The sequence below is a fragment of the Mobula birostris genome, chromosome 13 (assembly GCF_030028105.1).
Source record: "Mobula birostris isolate sMobBir1 chromosome 13, sMobBir1.hap1, whole genome shotgun sequence".
NCBI lineage: Eukaryota > Metazoa > Chordata > Chondrichthyes > Myliobatiformes > Myliobatidae > Mobula > Mobula birostris.
In genome coordinates, this window is record NC_092382.1 from 39,244,018 (window position 1) to 39,261,378 (window position 17,361).

A 17,361-nucleotide genomic window follows, 5' to 3' on the forward strand; every position below is an offset into this window, starting at 1 on the left:
CCTTTGACAAAATTTAGTTCAAGGCTTAAAAAAACCTGCCAAACAGAGCTCAATGGTTAGCAAATACAACAAAGGCAATAAACACTTCCATCAATACCGACATTGACTTTTTTAAAAAATATCTTGCTGCCACTTCAATCCGTAAAATTTACAACGATAAGTAAGAACTTTAGAAAAGACTATTTACGCTCAAACCCACTTAGATTAACAGTACCTTGGACAGAAGGAGGAAGAGAATTAACACACATGAAAAAAAAATCACACAACAGTCAGATTAAACTTGTAAGTATACACTTTCATCAAAAATGAACAGGATTCAGCACTCCCTGTGTGTATATGCCATCGTGATAAGGAATACAGACCAGAAAACTTCAATGAGAGCCCAACTCAGAAAAATGAATCATCACTATGGAAGAAAACATTAACCAGTGGAACGAGTATGACCCTCCATGGGAGACATCCCAACGATCTGAGCAGATGACAGGCGACAGGGAAGCATCGAGCACCTGACTGAGAGTTGGAGACCTCTTCCCAGAAACAGAGGGGCTCCTTGCAGAAATACAGGACAAGCTGGTTAACAAACAGAAAAAAAAATTCAAAATACAAACAAACAAGGCAGAAAGTACAGAAAATGCCAAGAGAAACCAGACACAATCCAACACATTCCAGGATCCTGCAGCAGTTCAACTCAATCTGATCATTTACAAAGGTACAGTCAAGTGGTAAATATCATTCACCAAAATCTTGCTCTAAAATACAAACTCATGAATGCCCTCCATCACTTCATAAAGGCACCATAAATTCAAGCCTGATCCCGTTTCAGGATCAAAATCTGACAAATTCTGTGATAATCAATACATTATTTCAGATAGGACAATCCATAATAACCATCTGGATATAATATTACAGGATAAACAAGCAGGAACACCTCCCTCAATAGATAAAACCATTTCCAACACACACATCCTCGACCAGTGGAGCACCTCACCACAGGTATTGTTTGTGTCATCAGTCAGAGAAACAAAAGATTTTCTCTGTCAATCAGCTTCCAAATGTTGTTACTCTGCCATTCGTTGCCATGCCCCGCTGCTGATTCCCTTCTCCTCATCATACGTTCTTACCCCAACCATCGTCCAGAGCCCCAAACTCTGCCCTGTGCAGACCTGCCTCTGGTTTCTGACCCTGTTTCATTGAACATCCAACTGATGGTTTCCCATTCTGCTTTCAGTCTTTAGAGGACAGTGGTGTTTTCTAACAACCTTTGAGAAGCAGGGAAAATGACCCATAATGTGGAAATGTGCAGTGAATAAGGAGGTTAACTACCAATGTCATTCTTCCTTAGCCCAGAGATTAGAGGGGCGAAGAACATCTCAGTCAGAACTGCAGTCAGCTCGACTTCTTCAGACTGCAGAGAATTCAAGGGAAACCTCTTCACCCACAGAGTGGTGACTGTTTGGAACCCATCACCACAGGGAGAGCAAGAGAGGAACAACAAGGGAGGATTTAAATTGACCGTCATGGAACTGAATCACTGGCAGGGTCCAGCCGGCCTGAGTTGACTCTCTACTGTACAGTAGTTGTGTTATAAATTCACTGAGTACCGGAGACAGAATTTAAAATAGAACTGATTTATTTGTCACAGATCCAGAATATTAAACTCCAGTCCCATTAAAGGTGAATATGCAGCAGAAGAAACTCCTCCCATGCCCAGTGACCAGGGTGCAGAACTGGGTGTGGTGAGCAGCAGCAATAATTGCAGAGTTCAGCACCGACAGTCACTCTCAAAATTGCATTCAGCAACGGTGATGGACAAATATCCAGCATGCAGCTCATTGAAACTTTTTCCCCCAGTGTGAACCCGGTATTGTATCACAAGGTTACATTACTGAGTTAATCGCTTACCACATTCACAGCAGGTGAACGGCCTCTCCCCAGTGTGAACTAAATGATTCACATTTAGTGGAGATGGCTGAGAGAATCTCTTCCCCATGTCTGAGCAGGTGATCGGCCTCTACCCAATGTGAACTCGCTGGTGTCTCAGCTGATGAGATGACTGAGCGAATCCCTCCCCACATTCTGACCAGGTGAACGGCCTCTCCCCTGTGTGAACTGACTGGTGTGCCAATAGGGAGGATAATCGAGTGAATCCCTTTCCACAGTCTGAGCAGATGAATGGCTTCTCCCCAGTGTGAACTCGCTAGTGTCTCTGTAGGTGAGATAATAAAGTGAATCCTTTCCCACAGTCTGGGCAGGTGAATGGCCTAACCCCAATGTGAACTTGCTGGTGTCTATGAAGGTTGGATGATCGATGGAATCCCCTCCCACAGACTGAGCAGGGGAATGGTCTCTACCCAGTGTGAACTGACCGGTGTCTCAGTAGATGTGATGATCGTGTGAATGCTTTCCCACATTCACAGCAGGTGAACGGCCTCTCCCCAGTGTGAACTTGCTGGTGTGTCACTAGATTGGATGATCGATAGAATCCCTTCCCACATTCACGGCAGGTGAATGGCCTCTCCCCAGTGTGAACTCGCTGGTGTACCTTCAGATGAGATGACGAAGTGAATCCTTTCCCACATTCATGGCAGGTGAACGGCCTCTCCCCAGTGTGAACTCGCTGATGTACCTTCAGTTTAGATGAGCAAGTGAATCCCTTCCCACATTCTGAGCAGGTGAATGGCCTCTCCCCAGAGTGATCTGACTGGTGTTCCAATAGGGAGGATGACCGAGTGAATCCCTTTCCACAGTCTGAGCAGGTGAATGGCTTCTCCCCAGTGTGAACTTGCTGGTGTCTCTGTAGGGTGGATGATTGATGGAATCCTTTCCCACAGTCTGAGCAGGTGAACGGTCTCTCCCCAGTGTGAACTCGCTGGTGCATCTGTAGGTTGGATGACCGAGTGAATCCCTTCCCACAGTCTGAGCAGGTGAACGGTCTCTCCCCAGTGTGAACTCGCTGGTGACTCTGTAGGTGGGCTGACTGAGTGAATCCCTTCCCACATTCTGAGCAGGTGAATGGCTTCTCCCCAGTGTGAACTCGCTGGTGACTCTGTAGGTGGGATGACTGAGTGAATGTCTTCCCACAGACTGAGCAGGTGAACGGCCTCTGCCCAGTGTGAACTGACCGGTGTCTCTGTAGGGTGGAAGAGTGAAGGAAACTCTTCCCACAGTTTGAGCAGGTGAAATCCCTCTCTGCAGTGTGAACTGCCTGATGTATCAGTAGGTGAGACGCCTGAGTGAATCCCTTCCCGCACTGTGAGCAGGTGAACGGCCTCTCTCCAGTGTGAACTCTTTGATGTACCTTCAGTTTAGATGAAAAAGTGAATCCCTTCCCACAGTCCCAGCAGGTGAATGGTCGCTCCCCGGTGTGCACTCGCTGGTGAGCCATTAGGTCAGATGACCGAGTGAATCCTTCCCCACAAACTCAGCAGATAACCAGCTTCTACCCAGTGTTAACTGACTGGTGTGTCTACAAGTGAGAAGACCGACTGAATCCCTTCTCACACACAGAACAGGTAAATGGCCTTGTCCAAGTGTCAACTTACTGATGTACCTTCAGTTGAGATGACTGTCTGAATCCATTCCCACTGTCTGAGCAGGAAGGATGTTCGAGTGAATCCCTTGCTCCACTTCTTAAATATCTGGACAGAGACAGCAAAACTGGCGTGTTGTGTTCGAGATTCCCATAGACAAATTCCTTGTCATTTTTAACCTGTAAAAAAGATTTACAAAATCCATCAATGGGTGTAGGACAACATTTCAGATGAGATCACTTTAGTCACCAAGGTGTGATCTGACATCACACTGTTACAGTGAGGGTCAACCCAAGTTGGAGCGAGAAATCATCTTCTAACTGGGCACAGTGCTGGTATCTGGAATGACAATCAAACTCTCTGATGCTCTTCCTGTCTCAAGAATGGGGCATTTCTGCTGTCTCCAATCTGTGACCTGGCTCAGTTTGACTCTTCCACTGGTATTATTCCCTGTTCTCACTGAGCTGCATGGGTGCCTGGCCCCACAGTAACTGAAACACTCTCACACAAATAGCCTTTGTTAACGTGCAGCTGGGATTTTCTTTTATCTACTGTTAACTTAAAGTGCCACAGTTTTAACGCCATGTAAATATCTCCTACTCAGATGTATGGTTGGTCTGCACGGCTGTTAAAAGGAATTAGAGTGAATGTTAGTATTACTTAAGGTTCTTGTCTCAGTCATACAAAAGAACAACACAGAAACAGACCCTTTGACCCATCTAGTCTGTGCTGAACTATTTAAACTTTCTACTCCCATATCCCTACCATCCAGGTACTTATACAAACCTCTGAAATGTTGAAATTGAGCTCGCATGCATCACTTGTGCTTTCTGCTCATTCCACACCTGGATGACCATCTGTGTGAAGAAGTTTCCCCTCATGTTCCCCTTAACTTTTCACCTTTCACCCTTAACCCATGGCCTGTGGATGTAGTCCCACCCCATCTCAGTGGTAAAAGCCAGCTTGCATTTACCCTATCTATACCCCTCATAATTTTGTTACACCTCCATCAAATCTCCCTTTATTCCTTGGAATGTTCTAAAGTCCTGACCTGTTCAATCTCCCCTTATAACCGAAGTCCTCCAGACCTGGCAACATCCTTGTGAATTTTCTCTGAACTCTTTCAACCTCTTTTATATCTTTCCTGCAGGTTGGTGACCAAAACTGCACTCCAAATTAGATCTCACCAATGTCTTGTACAACGTTATCAAAACATCCATCTCCTGTACTCAGTACTTTGGTTTATGAAGGCCAATGCGCCAAAATTTTTTTCTTTTTTCCATCCCTATCTACCTGTGACACCATTTTCAGTGAATTATAGAGCTGTATTCCCAGATCCCTTTCTTCAACAACACTCCTCAGTGCCCATCCATTCACTCTGTAAGACCTAGGTCCTATCAAAAACCGCACACTTGTCTGCATTAAATTCCACTTTCCATTTCTCAACCCATATTTCCAGCTGGTCCAGATCACACTGCAAGCCATGATAGCCTTCCTCACTGTCCACTACACCCCTAACCTTGGTGTCATCCACAAATTTGCTGATCCAGTTAACCACACTATCATCCAGATTACTGATATAGATGACAAGCAACAACAGATCCAGCACCGATCCCTGTGGCACACCACTAGTCACAGGCTTCCAGTCAGAGAGGCAACCATCTTCTACCACAGTCTGGCTTCTCCCAAAGCCAATGTCTCATCAAATTTACTATCTCATCTTGAATGCTGAGTGACTAAACCTTCTTGACCAACCTCCCATATAAGACTTCATTAAGTGCCTTGCTAAAGTCTATGTAGACAACGTCCACTACCTTGCCCTCATCCACTTTCCTGATAACTTCCTCGAGAAACTCTATAAGATTGGTTAGCCATGACCTACCATGCACAAAGCCACACTGTCTATTCTTAATTGGTCCACATTGATCCAAATACTTATATATCTGCTTCCTGCACATATGTTCCAATAACCTTCCCACTACTGATGTCAAGCTCACCAATGTATAATTTCCTAGTTTATTTTTAGAGCTTTTCTTGAACAGCAGAACAACATTGGCTGTCCTCCAATCCTCCAGTACCTCACCTGACACTGAGGGTTATTTAAATATCTGTGTTTAGGTCCTGACAATTTCTGCACGTGTCTTCCACAGAGTCCCAGGGAACAACTTGCCAGGCCCTGGGGATTTATCCACGCTAATTTGCCTTGAGACAGCAAACACCTCCACCTCTATAATCTGTACAGGGTCCATGAAGATGATACCGTTTTGCCTCACTTCTATAGACTCTGTGTCCATCTCCTGAGCAAATACGGATGCAAAAACACTATTTAAAATCTCTCCTATCTATTTTGACTCCTCATATAGATTACCATTCTGATCTTCCAGTGTGGGCATGTTTCTGTGTTAGAGTGGATTTCTTTTTGGGTAGATGATTTGTTAACACTTAAATGACTTTGGCCACCAGACTTCTATTTTAACTGTTTGACAAAGGACTGTGGATTGAGTCCACCACGATGGGCTTCCTAAAAGGTGTAAATACCAGATGCTTCTGGTGCCTGATGCTGTAGTTTTGAAGACAGTCTTATCTATACATTATAAATATTAATTGTCTTCTATGTTAGCGCGTAAAATGCCAAATAAATGTATTGTGGATTGAACTAAAGGCTGTGGACACCAACACAGACATGTTGGCGTCAGAAGGAAAGGATGAAATCGAAGGTGTGATGTTTGTATGTAACTTCAAAAGGAAGCATTGTCTGTAACTTTTTAAGTAGCAATTGCCTTTGTGTTTAGCGTATAAATATCGAGCCCACATTTTAGCTAGCAGACCTTTCTGCGGAAAGCGTCTCCGTCCGTAAGATGCCTGCTGTACCTTGTTGTGTCGAATAAAGAAGCTGCTTTGTATCTACCAGTGACTCTGTCTCTCCCGTGATTTCATCCACTCTACAACATTTGGTGTCAGGAGTGGGATACCTTCGTGACCCGTCGTGTGGCCAGTGTTCCTAGCAGTCTAAGTTGGTGAGTATTTTTCTAAAATAACACTCACACTTGGATCTGTTCAGTCGGTGGACACACGGGAACATGAGGTATCACGAACGTGGAGAAATGACTGGTAGATATTAAAGTAGTGTGTGCGTGTGCATGTGTGTTTATGTAAGTGAGGAATCTTTGCATGTTAACTTGGTGAGAGTTGAACCACCAGTTGCGAAAGGTGGTAACCAACGGTACGGTTCGAGACGTCAGCGTGGGGGTGTGTATACTTGTTCGGGGAGCTGCATTTTAGTGTATGCGTGTGCAAGTGTGATGCAAGGGAATACAGCAGGCATCAAGAGTTCGGGTACTCAAAAGTGGCAGATTGTGGAATATGTACTCTGCAGTTTTATATTTTGCGTAGTGTGGAAATTAGTATGGAGATATCTCAGGGAGAGGTTTTACCCAGATAAGTCTACCAGAATGGCACCTATTGAAGTCAGGCAACGTCAGGCTGAGAACCCTGATGATCCGAGCCAGCCCTTGACCTTGATTACAACTATTCATAAGCCCTTCACCCCTGGGGAGAAACAGAGCATTTTGTCCGAGTTGCCCTCACTTAAAGTCGCCTGTGGGAATTCAGAATTCTGGCGCAAACTCGAGGAAATGGTTGAAATTCACCAGATGCACCCTAAAGATATACTGTGTTAGTGAAAGCCAAGTGCCTGAGGAATATGTGGGACAGGATGGCCCAGGGGGTGCGGGATGGTACATGGGCAACTACCGGGAGCACCAGTAATGAAGAAAGATATCGCTCCTTTAAAGAGGAAGTGAGGCAGCGCCTGGGGGGAGGCAAGAGTAGCTGGGGAATGATAATGGCAGTGATTCAAAAGGCTGACGAGACAGCCATGGATTACGCAGAACGTAAATACCGAGTGTACGAAGAGTATTCAGGGTTGGATAACCCAGGGAGGGACGACCCAGTCTTCCTAAAAATGCTGAAGGAAGGGCTGAGTTCAGCCCACCAAGAAGTTTTAGATTTAGGTATAATGGTAGGGTCCAACAACTCTGAGATAGTTTTGTGAGCCAGTGAGATTGACCAAAGAAAAGGCAAGATAAATCGTAAAGTGGGTATAGTGGATGCAGCTGCTGTGATATCCCGGAGGGTTTGCTTTGCTTGTCAGCAGCCAGGGCACTTTGTAAAGGACTGCCGGACCAGGTATAAGGCAGTGAAGGAGCTGATATGCTACAGCTGTGGCCTATCGGGACATTGCTGGAGACAGTGTCTAAAAGGGAGGGGGAAAACCCAGGCGAAGGAGACAGCAGACACCCAGTCACTCACCCCACCAGTCTGACTGTTGATCAGATCAAGGAGTTAGTGACAGCGCTTCTTAAGGCAGAGAAGGATGTGGCAGCAGGCTTCACGGCCAGTGCTGGTGACTCACCGATGTACATAACGGCATTGTTAGGGGGACGGCAATGCAATATGTTAGTGGACACAGGGGCATCTGTCTCGATAACAGACTTGCCCTTACCAACGACCGGACAGGCCAGTTATATCAGGGGTGTAGGAGGGAAAACAGTAAAAGCAGAAAGAAGCGAGATGCAAATACTAGAAATCGGGGGAGTACAGCTTCCAGTGTATTTTTGGGTATGTCCAAATAATGAGGGCACGATCCTTGGAACAGACATCCTCAGGGAAGCAGGAGCTGTTATAGATTCAGGAAAAGGAGAAATCCACTCTAACATTCTGCACTGACCTTCTCCATGTCTCTATGACAGAGAAGCTGGGCAAATTTGATTGTCAGGGGAAACTGGCAGGAATGACAACAGAGCGGCAATGGCTGGAGTTTCTGGCAGCAATTCGGGAGCTGAGTGATAGACACATCCCAAAGAAGTGGAAGCATTGTAAAGGCAGGAGGGCATAACCGTGGCTGAAATGAGAAGCCAAAGCCAACGAGAGGCAAATAATAGAAAAAAAACATTGGGGAGCTTTTAGAAACCAACAGAAGGTAACTAAAGAAAGTCAGATGAGCTCAGGGTGTGGAATTATGATATTGTAGTAATTAATGAGTCTTCTTAGCACCCAACAGTCTGAGGCATTTCGGGGAACAAAACATCTGGAGTCTCAAAATCACTTGAAAACCAAGGTTCCCTGCACCAGTTACCTTTCAACTTTTATTTTGGAAGGCACATACAAACTCTACACCCTCAAAATTCACCTCTGAAGAACTCCCACTTACCAAGTACACCTTTCAAAAAGATACCTTTCTCCAATTTAGAATCTCAAGAGGGGTCCAGACCTCTCTGTTTCCATATTTACTTGGAATCTCATTGCATTATGATCACCAGGTACAAAGTGTTCCCCTACACTAATTTCTGTCACTAGCTCTGGACCATTTGCTAATAGCTTATTGCACACTTCTACATCGGGAATTTTACCGACTGACTAAGGTCACATTTGACAAACTCTACCCCTGCTAGTCCTTTTACAGTATGGGAGCCCCAGTCAATATATGAAAAGTTAAAATCACTTACTGTATCAACCTTTGTTTCTTGGCATAGTCTGCGATCTCTCTACAAATTTGTTCCTCTCAATCCCTCAGACTGTTGGGTGCAACCAAGTCCCAGTAATGGCTACAACATCATAATTCCCTGTCCTGAGCTCATCTAGCTCTCCTACGATGCTTCTTGCATTGTGATATACACAGCTCAGCACATTCACCGCACCATGCTCAACCATTTGATTGCTGACTCTATCTGAGGTCTGAACAACATCTGACTGGTGTCAAGAAAACAAACTTTCTCTTATTGTCACAAAAAACAAAGGAGCTGATTGTGGACGACAGGAGGAATGGAGACAGGCTAACCCCTATTGACATCAATGGATCTGGGGTTGAGAGGGTGAACAGCTTTAAGTTCCTCGGCATAAACGTCACCGAGGAACTCATGTGGTCTGTACATACTGGCCACGTGGTGAAAAAGGCAGAATAGTGCCTCTTTCACCTCAGATGATTGAAGTTTAGTGTGGGCCCCCAAATCCTAAGAACATTCTACAGGGGCACAATTGAGAGCATCCTGACTGACCGGATCACTGCCTGGTATGGGACCTTTACTTCCTTCAATCGCAAGACTCTGCAGAGAGTGGTGTGGACAGCCCAGCGCATCTGTAGATGTGAACTTCCAACTATTCAGGACATTTACAGAGACAAGTATGTAAAAAGGCCCCAAAGGATATTGGGGACCCAATTCACCACAAACACAAACTGCTCCTGCTGCTACCATCCAGGAAACTGTACCACAGCAAAAGGACCAACAGGCTCCAGGACAGCTTTGTCCAGCAGGACATCAGGCTGATTAATTCATGCTGACACAATTATATTTCTATGTTATATTGACTGTCCTATGTACAAACTATTTATTATAAATTACTATAACTTGCACATTTAGCTGGAGAGGTAACATAAAGATCTCTACTCCTCATGTATATGAAGGATCTAAGTAATGAAGTCAATTCAATTCCATTCACCCTCTCCACTATCTGTTCTAGCATTCTCCCTCCCACCTCCCCCCTGCAACTTTAGTTTAACCAACACCCCCGACCCCCCACACTCGCACAAGCCAGCCTTACCACTAGAATATTAGACCTCTGCTAGTTTTAATTCCCAAACTAACAAATCCCTTGTCACCGCTTTGACTTTCTTCTGCCAGGTAATTTCCCCCTCCCCCCCAAAAGTATCTAAAGTGGTCCACCTGTTGTTGTGTGGGATGGCCACAAGAGTACTCTGTGATGGCTATTTAAACTCATTCCACTTCCTGACGCTCACCCAGTTTCCTATGTCCTGTACCTTGGGTGAAACCCACCTCTCTTCATGTCATAGCTATCACCACCTCCCCCCCACAAACTCCCGGATGATCCAGAATTCATCCATTTCCAGCTCCAACTCCTTAGAGTGAAGGGTTACAAGCTGCAGCTGGATGCACATCTTGTAGGTGAAGGCATCAGGGACACTGGAGGTCTCCCCATCTTCCCACCAATGTCCCCTCTAAATTGTAATGACAAGTGTGTGCAAAAATATCTTGTGCTGTCCAATTTTTACCCAGTGGCAACAAGATGTGCACACTGAATTTTATATAGAGAGGTATTCATTTTAACAGCTAGCAAATCACTGTTAATAAAAAGTTTGATCTCCTCTGGGTTCGATTCAGTTCATCCGCACTCTCACACAACCTATGTAGCAGGCCTGCAGCGGGTAATGAAGGATTTTCTCGCCAGAGCTTTTGTACACTGTCCATACGTGATTTGCTTGTTAAATGATGTTTTAAAAACTCAGATATCCAAATATCACTCCACTTCTTCCCACTTGCAAATTCTCCAGCAATTTTTGCATCGCCACAATACACACAGGTAACACCAGTTTCTGTATCGTACATAAATATTTCCCCTGAACCCTCCCCCAGGTGACTGACGGTGGTGAACTCATTGATGGCAATGCCAATGAATATGAAGGGAAGGGCAGTAGTCTGTCTCATTGGAGTCTGGCACATTTGTGATGTGAAAGCTACTTGTTGCCCAGGGCAAAGGTGTTTGGTATCATTATGTACCCAGAAAGAATGGGTCAAAACATGTTCTCACGGACAGACAACAGGAAATCTGCAGATGCTGGAAATTCAAGCAACGCACATCAAAATTGCTGGTGAACGCAGCAGGCCAGGCAGCATCTCTAGGAAGCGGTGCAGTCGACATTTCGGGGGTCTCGGCCCGAAACGTCGACTGTACCTGTTCCTAGAGCTGCTGCCTGGCCTGCTGCGTTCACCAGCAACTTTGATGTGTGTTGCATGGCGGTGTAAAACGTGGTTTTGTTGCTGTCAATTAAAAGTTCAATTCTGCCAGAATATGTTTGTTATTAGTAACCCACGGTACGTATAAAGAACACAACACCCCTGACATCTCCTTCGTACCTGCTTCCAAGCACCTTAAAACTGCCCTCTCTGCAGATTTCCTCTTGTTTGTGACTGGAGGCAGAACAAAGGTGATTTTCTCAACAGCTGATGTAAAAGATTTTGTTCCCTTTCTCCGAGTTCCCAATCCTTGCATTTAGATAGCTGGAGCTCAGCTCTGTCTGAGAGATCCATCGGTTCCCATTCCCTCATCAGCCGGAAGCTCCCCGGGTTCCGTGCAGGGATCGTGGGGCTGAGAGAGAGAGAGAAGAGAACAGGACTATCCCGGGATCGCGGGGCACAGTTTCCGGATGTCACAGCAATTGCCCCTCAGTCGGTAGTGAAAACAGTCGCACGGAGAAACACTCACCGGCAGCGATATCCAAGGCCTTTTGTACACTGCGCGCATGCGTGATATTCGGGACCATCCACAACCCTGACGCCTGCGCATTTGATCGGTGCTTCAGCGACAGCGAAAATTGCAGCGCAGAGCTTTCAAGTCAGTCACAGAGCCATTGAAAGTTTCTGCAAGCACAGGTTCCATGTCCATATCTCAGGTTTTTTTTGTGTAGAAAACTCAGCAGCTCTTTTAATGTAGAAAGCAGCTCCCATAAACAATGCAGTTAATATCAGCAAACTTTCTGCGTGTTTAATACCAAAGTAGAACGTTCTTACAAATGCAGATAAGAAACACAAGAGATTCTGCTGTTGCAGGAGATGTGGACACAAACACATAAAATGCTGGAGGAACCCTGCAGTTCAGGCAGCAACGAAGCAGAGGAGTACACAGCCAATGCATGCTGAAGGGGCTCGGCCTAAACGTTGTTTATTTGTTCCTCTCCACATTTGCGGCCTGATCTGTTGATTTCCTCCAGTATTTTGCAGAAATTCACCACCTTTTCTTTCAATCAAATAAACAGTTTCAAAATGTTTCTGGTCTTTCATTTGTAGCCACATCCTGCTGGTCTGATTCCTCTTCTTCCTCTTCCTTGTAAACTCTCGGCCCCATCTCTTTCTGGAGCCCCAAAGCCCTGACTCAGGCTGATTTCGGACTGTGCACCATCGAAGATTCACTTGCTAGTCCGCTGTCAGACTTTCGAGGCACATTGCAACAACCCAACTGTCTGAGACACAGTCCTTTGAAATGAGTGAAAATGACAGAAAATGTTGAAAAGAGCGGGGAAGGAGGCGTTTAACCAACTTCATCCAGAGCTCTGAAGGACATCAAAACCACAGTGAGCTCATCGTCTTATTCAGCCTAGAGAGAAGCATTAAGGAAATCCATGCAGGTGTATAGGATGATGAGAGACATTGGCCATGTGGATAGACAGAGGCTTTTTTCCGGGGGCTGAAATGGCTAACATGAGGGAGGAATAGGTTTAAGCTGCTTGGAAATAGGTACAGAGGAGATGTCAGAGCTAAGTTTTTTAAACAAAGTGTGGTGTGTGTGTGGAATGCACTGCCAGCGACGTGGCAGAGACGGATACAACAGGGTCTTTTAAGGGACTCTTAGATAGGTACATGGAGATTAGGAAAATAGAGGGCTATGCGGTAGGGTAATTCTAGACAGTTTCTAGAGTAAGTTACATGGTCAGCACAATGCTGTGGGCCAAAGGGTCTGTAACATGCTGTAGATTTCTATGATTCTATGAAATTCAAGGGAAATCTCCTATCCCACGGAGTGGTGACCGGTTGCAACCTGTCATCATAGGGAGAGTGAGAGGGGAGCGGCAGGGATTGGTTTTAAAATACTGATATGGAACAGAAACATGGGCAGGGACAAGATGGGCCGAGTGGCCTCTCTAGTGTACATTGTGAGGGTGGTAGATACAGTAAGTATCTGAGACACAGGATTTGATTCAGAACTGATTTATCTTTCACAGATCCACAATATTAAACACCAGTCTAGTTTAAGGCTAACATCAGCAGAACAGACTCCTCCAATGCTCAGTGACCAGGGTTCAGTCTTGGGTGCGATGAGCAGCCACAAGAACTGCAGAATCTGACAGTAACAGTCCCTCATGAACCTGCAGCTGCCTTCAGTCACTGTGATGGTTAAACATTTGACACAGAGCTGATTTGAACTTCCTCCCTGATGTGAAGTTGCTGGTGTTGCAGCAGTTGGGCTGATTGAGTAAAACTCTTTGCTCATTCCGGACAGAAATGTGGCCTCTATTTATTGTGAGCTCACCGGAGCATCACAAGATGGGTTAACTGAATGAGTCTCTTCGCACACACGGAGCAGGTGAACGGCCGCTTCCCAGTGTGAAGCTGTTGGTGTATCTGCAGGAACACTGAAACAGAATCTGTGGCCATTCAGCCCCTCAAATCATCAACAAGATGGTGGCTGCTCTCCCATCGCAGCCACGTTTCTGTCCGATCCTCATTTCCTCGATCCCTTCACTCTCCACACATCTGTCGGCCTCTGTTTTATGTGAGGACGATTGCTGAGTCTTCACTGCCCTCCGTGGTGGGGATTTACAGACATTCATCACCCTCGGAGTGGAGACATTTCCCCTCATCTCAGTCCCGGACAGTCCACCTCCTTTTTCAGAGACTGGGATCCCTGGTTCAACCGGTAATGATGTTGTGCATTTCAATGTGTTCACCTCTCAGTCCTCGATTCTCTAAATGAAAGGGTTATCACATTTGATCTTTCTTCATATGATGACCCACCACTCCAGGGATCAGTCTGGTGAATCTTCATTGCACTCTCTATAACAAATACTCTCTAATCTCTTTGTTAATCCTCTATGGAATTAATTTCCATCTTCTGCAGCCCCGTGTTGCCCCAACCACTCACCTCCCAACCCTGTCACTATTTCCACCTTCCCACCTCCCCCTCACCTGGATCCACCTCTCACTCCCCAGCTCTTGCCCCATCCCCACCCCTCACCTCTTTTCTCTGACTATTTCCCGTCCACTCTCAGTCCAGAGGGAGGGTCTCGGCCCGAAATGTTGACGGTCCATTTCCCTCCACAGATGCTGCCCGACCCACTGAGTTCCTCCGGCAGTTTGTTCTTTGGTCTGTATAACCCGTGTTAGTGTGGGGAGCGGGATTTTACACCATATTCCCGGTACAATCTCAACAAAACACAAATAATTGTCACTTTGCCCGGACCATTGGCCCCGCTTGCAGGGCAACAGTCTGCCGGTGTTTGCCCCCCAATGTGGTGAATCCCTCTGCTCGCCACCACCGTGGGCTCAGACATTTCCACAGATGAGCCCCTCCTGTCCCCACCGGGACAAACATCCTGTCCGCCCCCTCTCTCACCGTCTTCATCCTCTCCCTCCCCGGGGAACCGGCATCAAACCGACGGGCCGAGCGGTCTCCTCCTACCTCTCAGCGATACATCAGACTCCGGCCGCAGGAGACGCTTCACAAACGCCCCAACTTCCCTCGGAGGGAAATGGAAATAAATCAGAAAGCGGATATTTACTTTGGGGTTTGTTCCTCTTTAACGGGCAGTGCGCCTTCCAACAGGAGACGGGGTAACGCCCACTTGGCTGGTCCGCCTCCACTATTGGGTGTAACCGGTGATTGACATCGCTTCGCACCAATGGGAATAGTGCAGCTCTGCAATGAGTTCAATTCCTCTGTTGACTGCTCGGGAGGGGCGGGGGGTGCTCGTGCTCAGTAGCTCAGCCGTTAAACCGAAAAGGCTCGAGCACAGCAGCGCGTGTGTGACGTAAGGCACCGTACTCGTGACAGCAGATGCAGATACGGGGAGACCATGGGTGACGTCAGGCGCGTGCGGAGGGGCTGCTGGGTGACGTCACGTGACGGGGAGCGCTTCAATTTTAAACACGTTTTGTTGGGTCCGATCTGGAACAACAAAATTAAATTCGGGTTTCATGACCGCAAGAGTACTCTGCGATGGCTATTTAACCTCATTCCCCTTCCTGACTCTCACCCAGTTTCCTGTGTCCTGCACCTTGGGTGTAACTCACCTCTCTTAATGCAATACCTATCAACTCCACCCCCCCCCCCCCCACAAACTCCTGCATGATCCGGAATTCATCCATTTCCAGCTTCAGCTCCTTAAAGTGCAGCGTTTTTTTTCCAAAAATACTTTATTCAGAAATATTACAAAATAAAAATAATTACATACAAGAAAAAAATCATTCGTTGACTGTGAGTCCTTATTCAATAAAGTTATTAAGAATAAAAATTTTGCATGGACTCTGTTCATTTACAAATGAAAGATTACAAGCTGCAGCTGGATGCACATCTTGTAGGTGAGGGCATCAGGGACACTGGAGGTCTCCCCACCTTCCCACCAATGTCCCCTCTAATTTGTAATGACCAGTGTGCACATAAATCTTGTACTGTACATTTTTTTAATCCAGTAACAACATGTGCACAGTGAATTTTATATAGAGAGGTATTCATTTTAACAGCTAGCAAATCACTGTCGATAAGAACTTTGATCTCCTCTGGGTTTGATTGAGATCATCTGCACTCTCACACAAACTATGTAGCAGGCCTGTAACGGGTGATGAAGGATTTTATCACCAGAGCTTTTGCACATTGTCCCTATGTGGTTTTCTTGCTAAATGATGCTTTAAAAAGTCAGATTTCCAAATATCACTCCACTTCCTCCCACTTGTAAATCCTCCAGCAACTTTTGCATCACATTATACACAGGTAACACCAGTTTCTGTACTGTACATAAATATTTCCCCTGAACCCTCCCCCAGGTGACTGACTGTGGTGAACTCATTGATGGCAATGCCAATGAATATGAAGGGAAGGGCAGTAGCCTGTCTCATTGGAGTCTGGCACGTTTGTTATGTGAAAGCTACTTGTTGTCCGGTGCAAAGGTGTCTGATATCATTATGTACCCAGAGAGAATGGGTCAAAACATGTTCTCACCGGTAGAAAAGTCCAGAACAAGAGGAGATGGAACAAACAACACACACAAAACTGGAGGAACTCAGCGGGCCAGGCAGCATCTGTGGAAAGGAGTACTCATGCTGAGTTCCTCCAGCAATTTCTGTGTGTTGCTTGGATTTTCAACATCTGCAGATTTTCTCTTGTTTGTGATCGGAGGGAGAACAAAGGTGATTTTCTCAACAGCTGATGTAAAAGATTTTGTTCTCTTTCTCTGAGTTCCTAATTGTTCCCTCATCAGCTGGAATCTCCCCGGGGCCCGTGTAAGGATCGTGGGGCTGAGAGAGAGGGAAAAGAACAGGACTGTCCCGGGAATACGGCCACAGTGTCCGGTGATCACAGCAATTGTCCCAAAGTCCGTTTTGAAAATCCCCACCCGCAAATTCTCTCCTACCTGGAGCCGATTTCTGACTCTTCCTTCAGTTAGTTCTGACGAAGGGTCTCGGCCTGAAACGTCGACTGCACCTCTTCCTGCTGCGTTCACCAGCGACTTTTATGTGTGTTGCTTGAATTTCCAGCATCTACATAATTTCCGCTGTTAGCCGATTTCTGAGGCCTTTTGTGTACTGCGCATGCGCGATATTCGGGACCATCCGCAACCCTGACGCCTGCGCATTCGATCGGTGCTTCAGCGACGGCGAAAATTGCTGCGCAGAGCTTTCTGGGTAATCACGGTGCCATTAAACGCTTCTGCAAGCACCATTTTCATGTCCATACCTCAGTTTTTTTTTGTGTGGAAAACTCAGCAGCTTTTTTTAATGCAGAAAGCAGCTCCCATAAGCAATGCATTTAATATCAGCAAACTTTCCACGTGTCTAATGCCAAAGTAGAACCTTCTTACAAATGCAGATATAAAACACAAGAGATTCTGCTGTTGTTGGAGATATAGGCACATACACAAAATACTGGAGGAACTCTGCAGTTCAGGCAGCAACTAAGCAGAGGAGTACACAGTACACACATGCTGAAGGGGCTTGTCCCAAACATTGTCTATTTATTCCTCTCCACATTTGCTGCCTGATCTGTT

The 17,361-nt window shown here is 46.0% G+C and overlaps 1 protein-coding gene across 3 annotated transcripts; it reads right to left on the minus strand.

The window, feature by feature from the left end:
- Positions 1–1,642: 1,642 nt before the first annotated feature.
- Positions 1,643–16,880, minus strand: LOC140207548 (uncharacterized). Of its 3 annotated transcripts, XM_072276086.1 has the most exons (3): positions 16,729–16,880; positions 11,811–11,965; positions 1,643–3,709 (listed from the first exon to the last, which is right to left on the minus strand). In XM_072276086.1, exon 3 carries the CDS (start codon positions 3,383–3,385, stop codon positions 2,348–2,350), a length of 1,038 nt encoding a protein of 345 aa, XP_072132187.1. In that variant the 5' UTR covers positions 3,386–3,709; positions 11,811–11,965; positions 16,729–16,880; the 3' UTR covers positions 1,643–2,347. The 3 variants fall into 3 exon arrangements, with proteins under 3 accessions (XP_072132187.1, XP_072132186.1, XP_072132188.1); XM_072276085.1 differs by lacking the exon at positions 11,811–11,965; XM_072276087.1 differs by lacking the exons at positions 11,811–11,965; positions 16,729–16,880 and adding an exon at positions 11,462–11,804.
- Between the last annotated feature and the right edge of the window lie 481 nt (positions 16,881–17,361).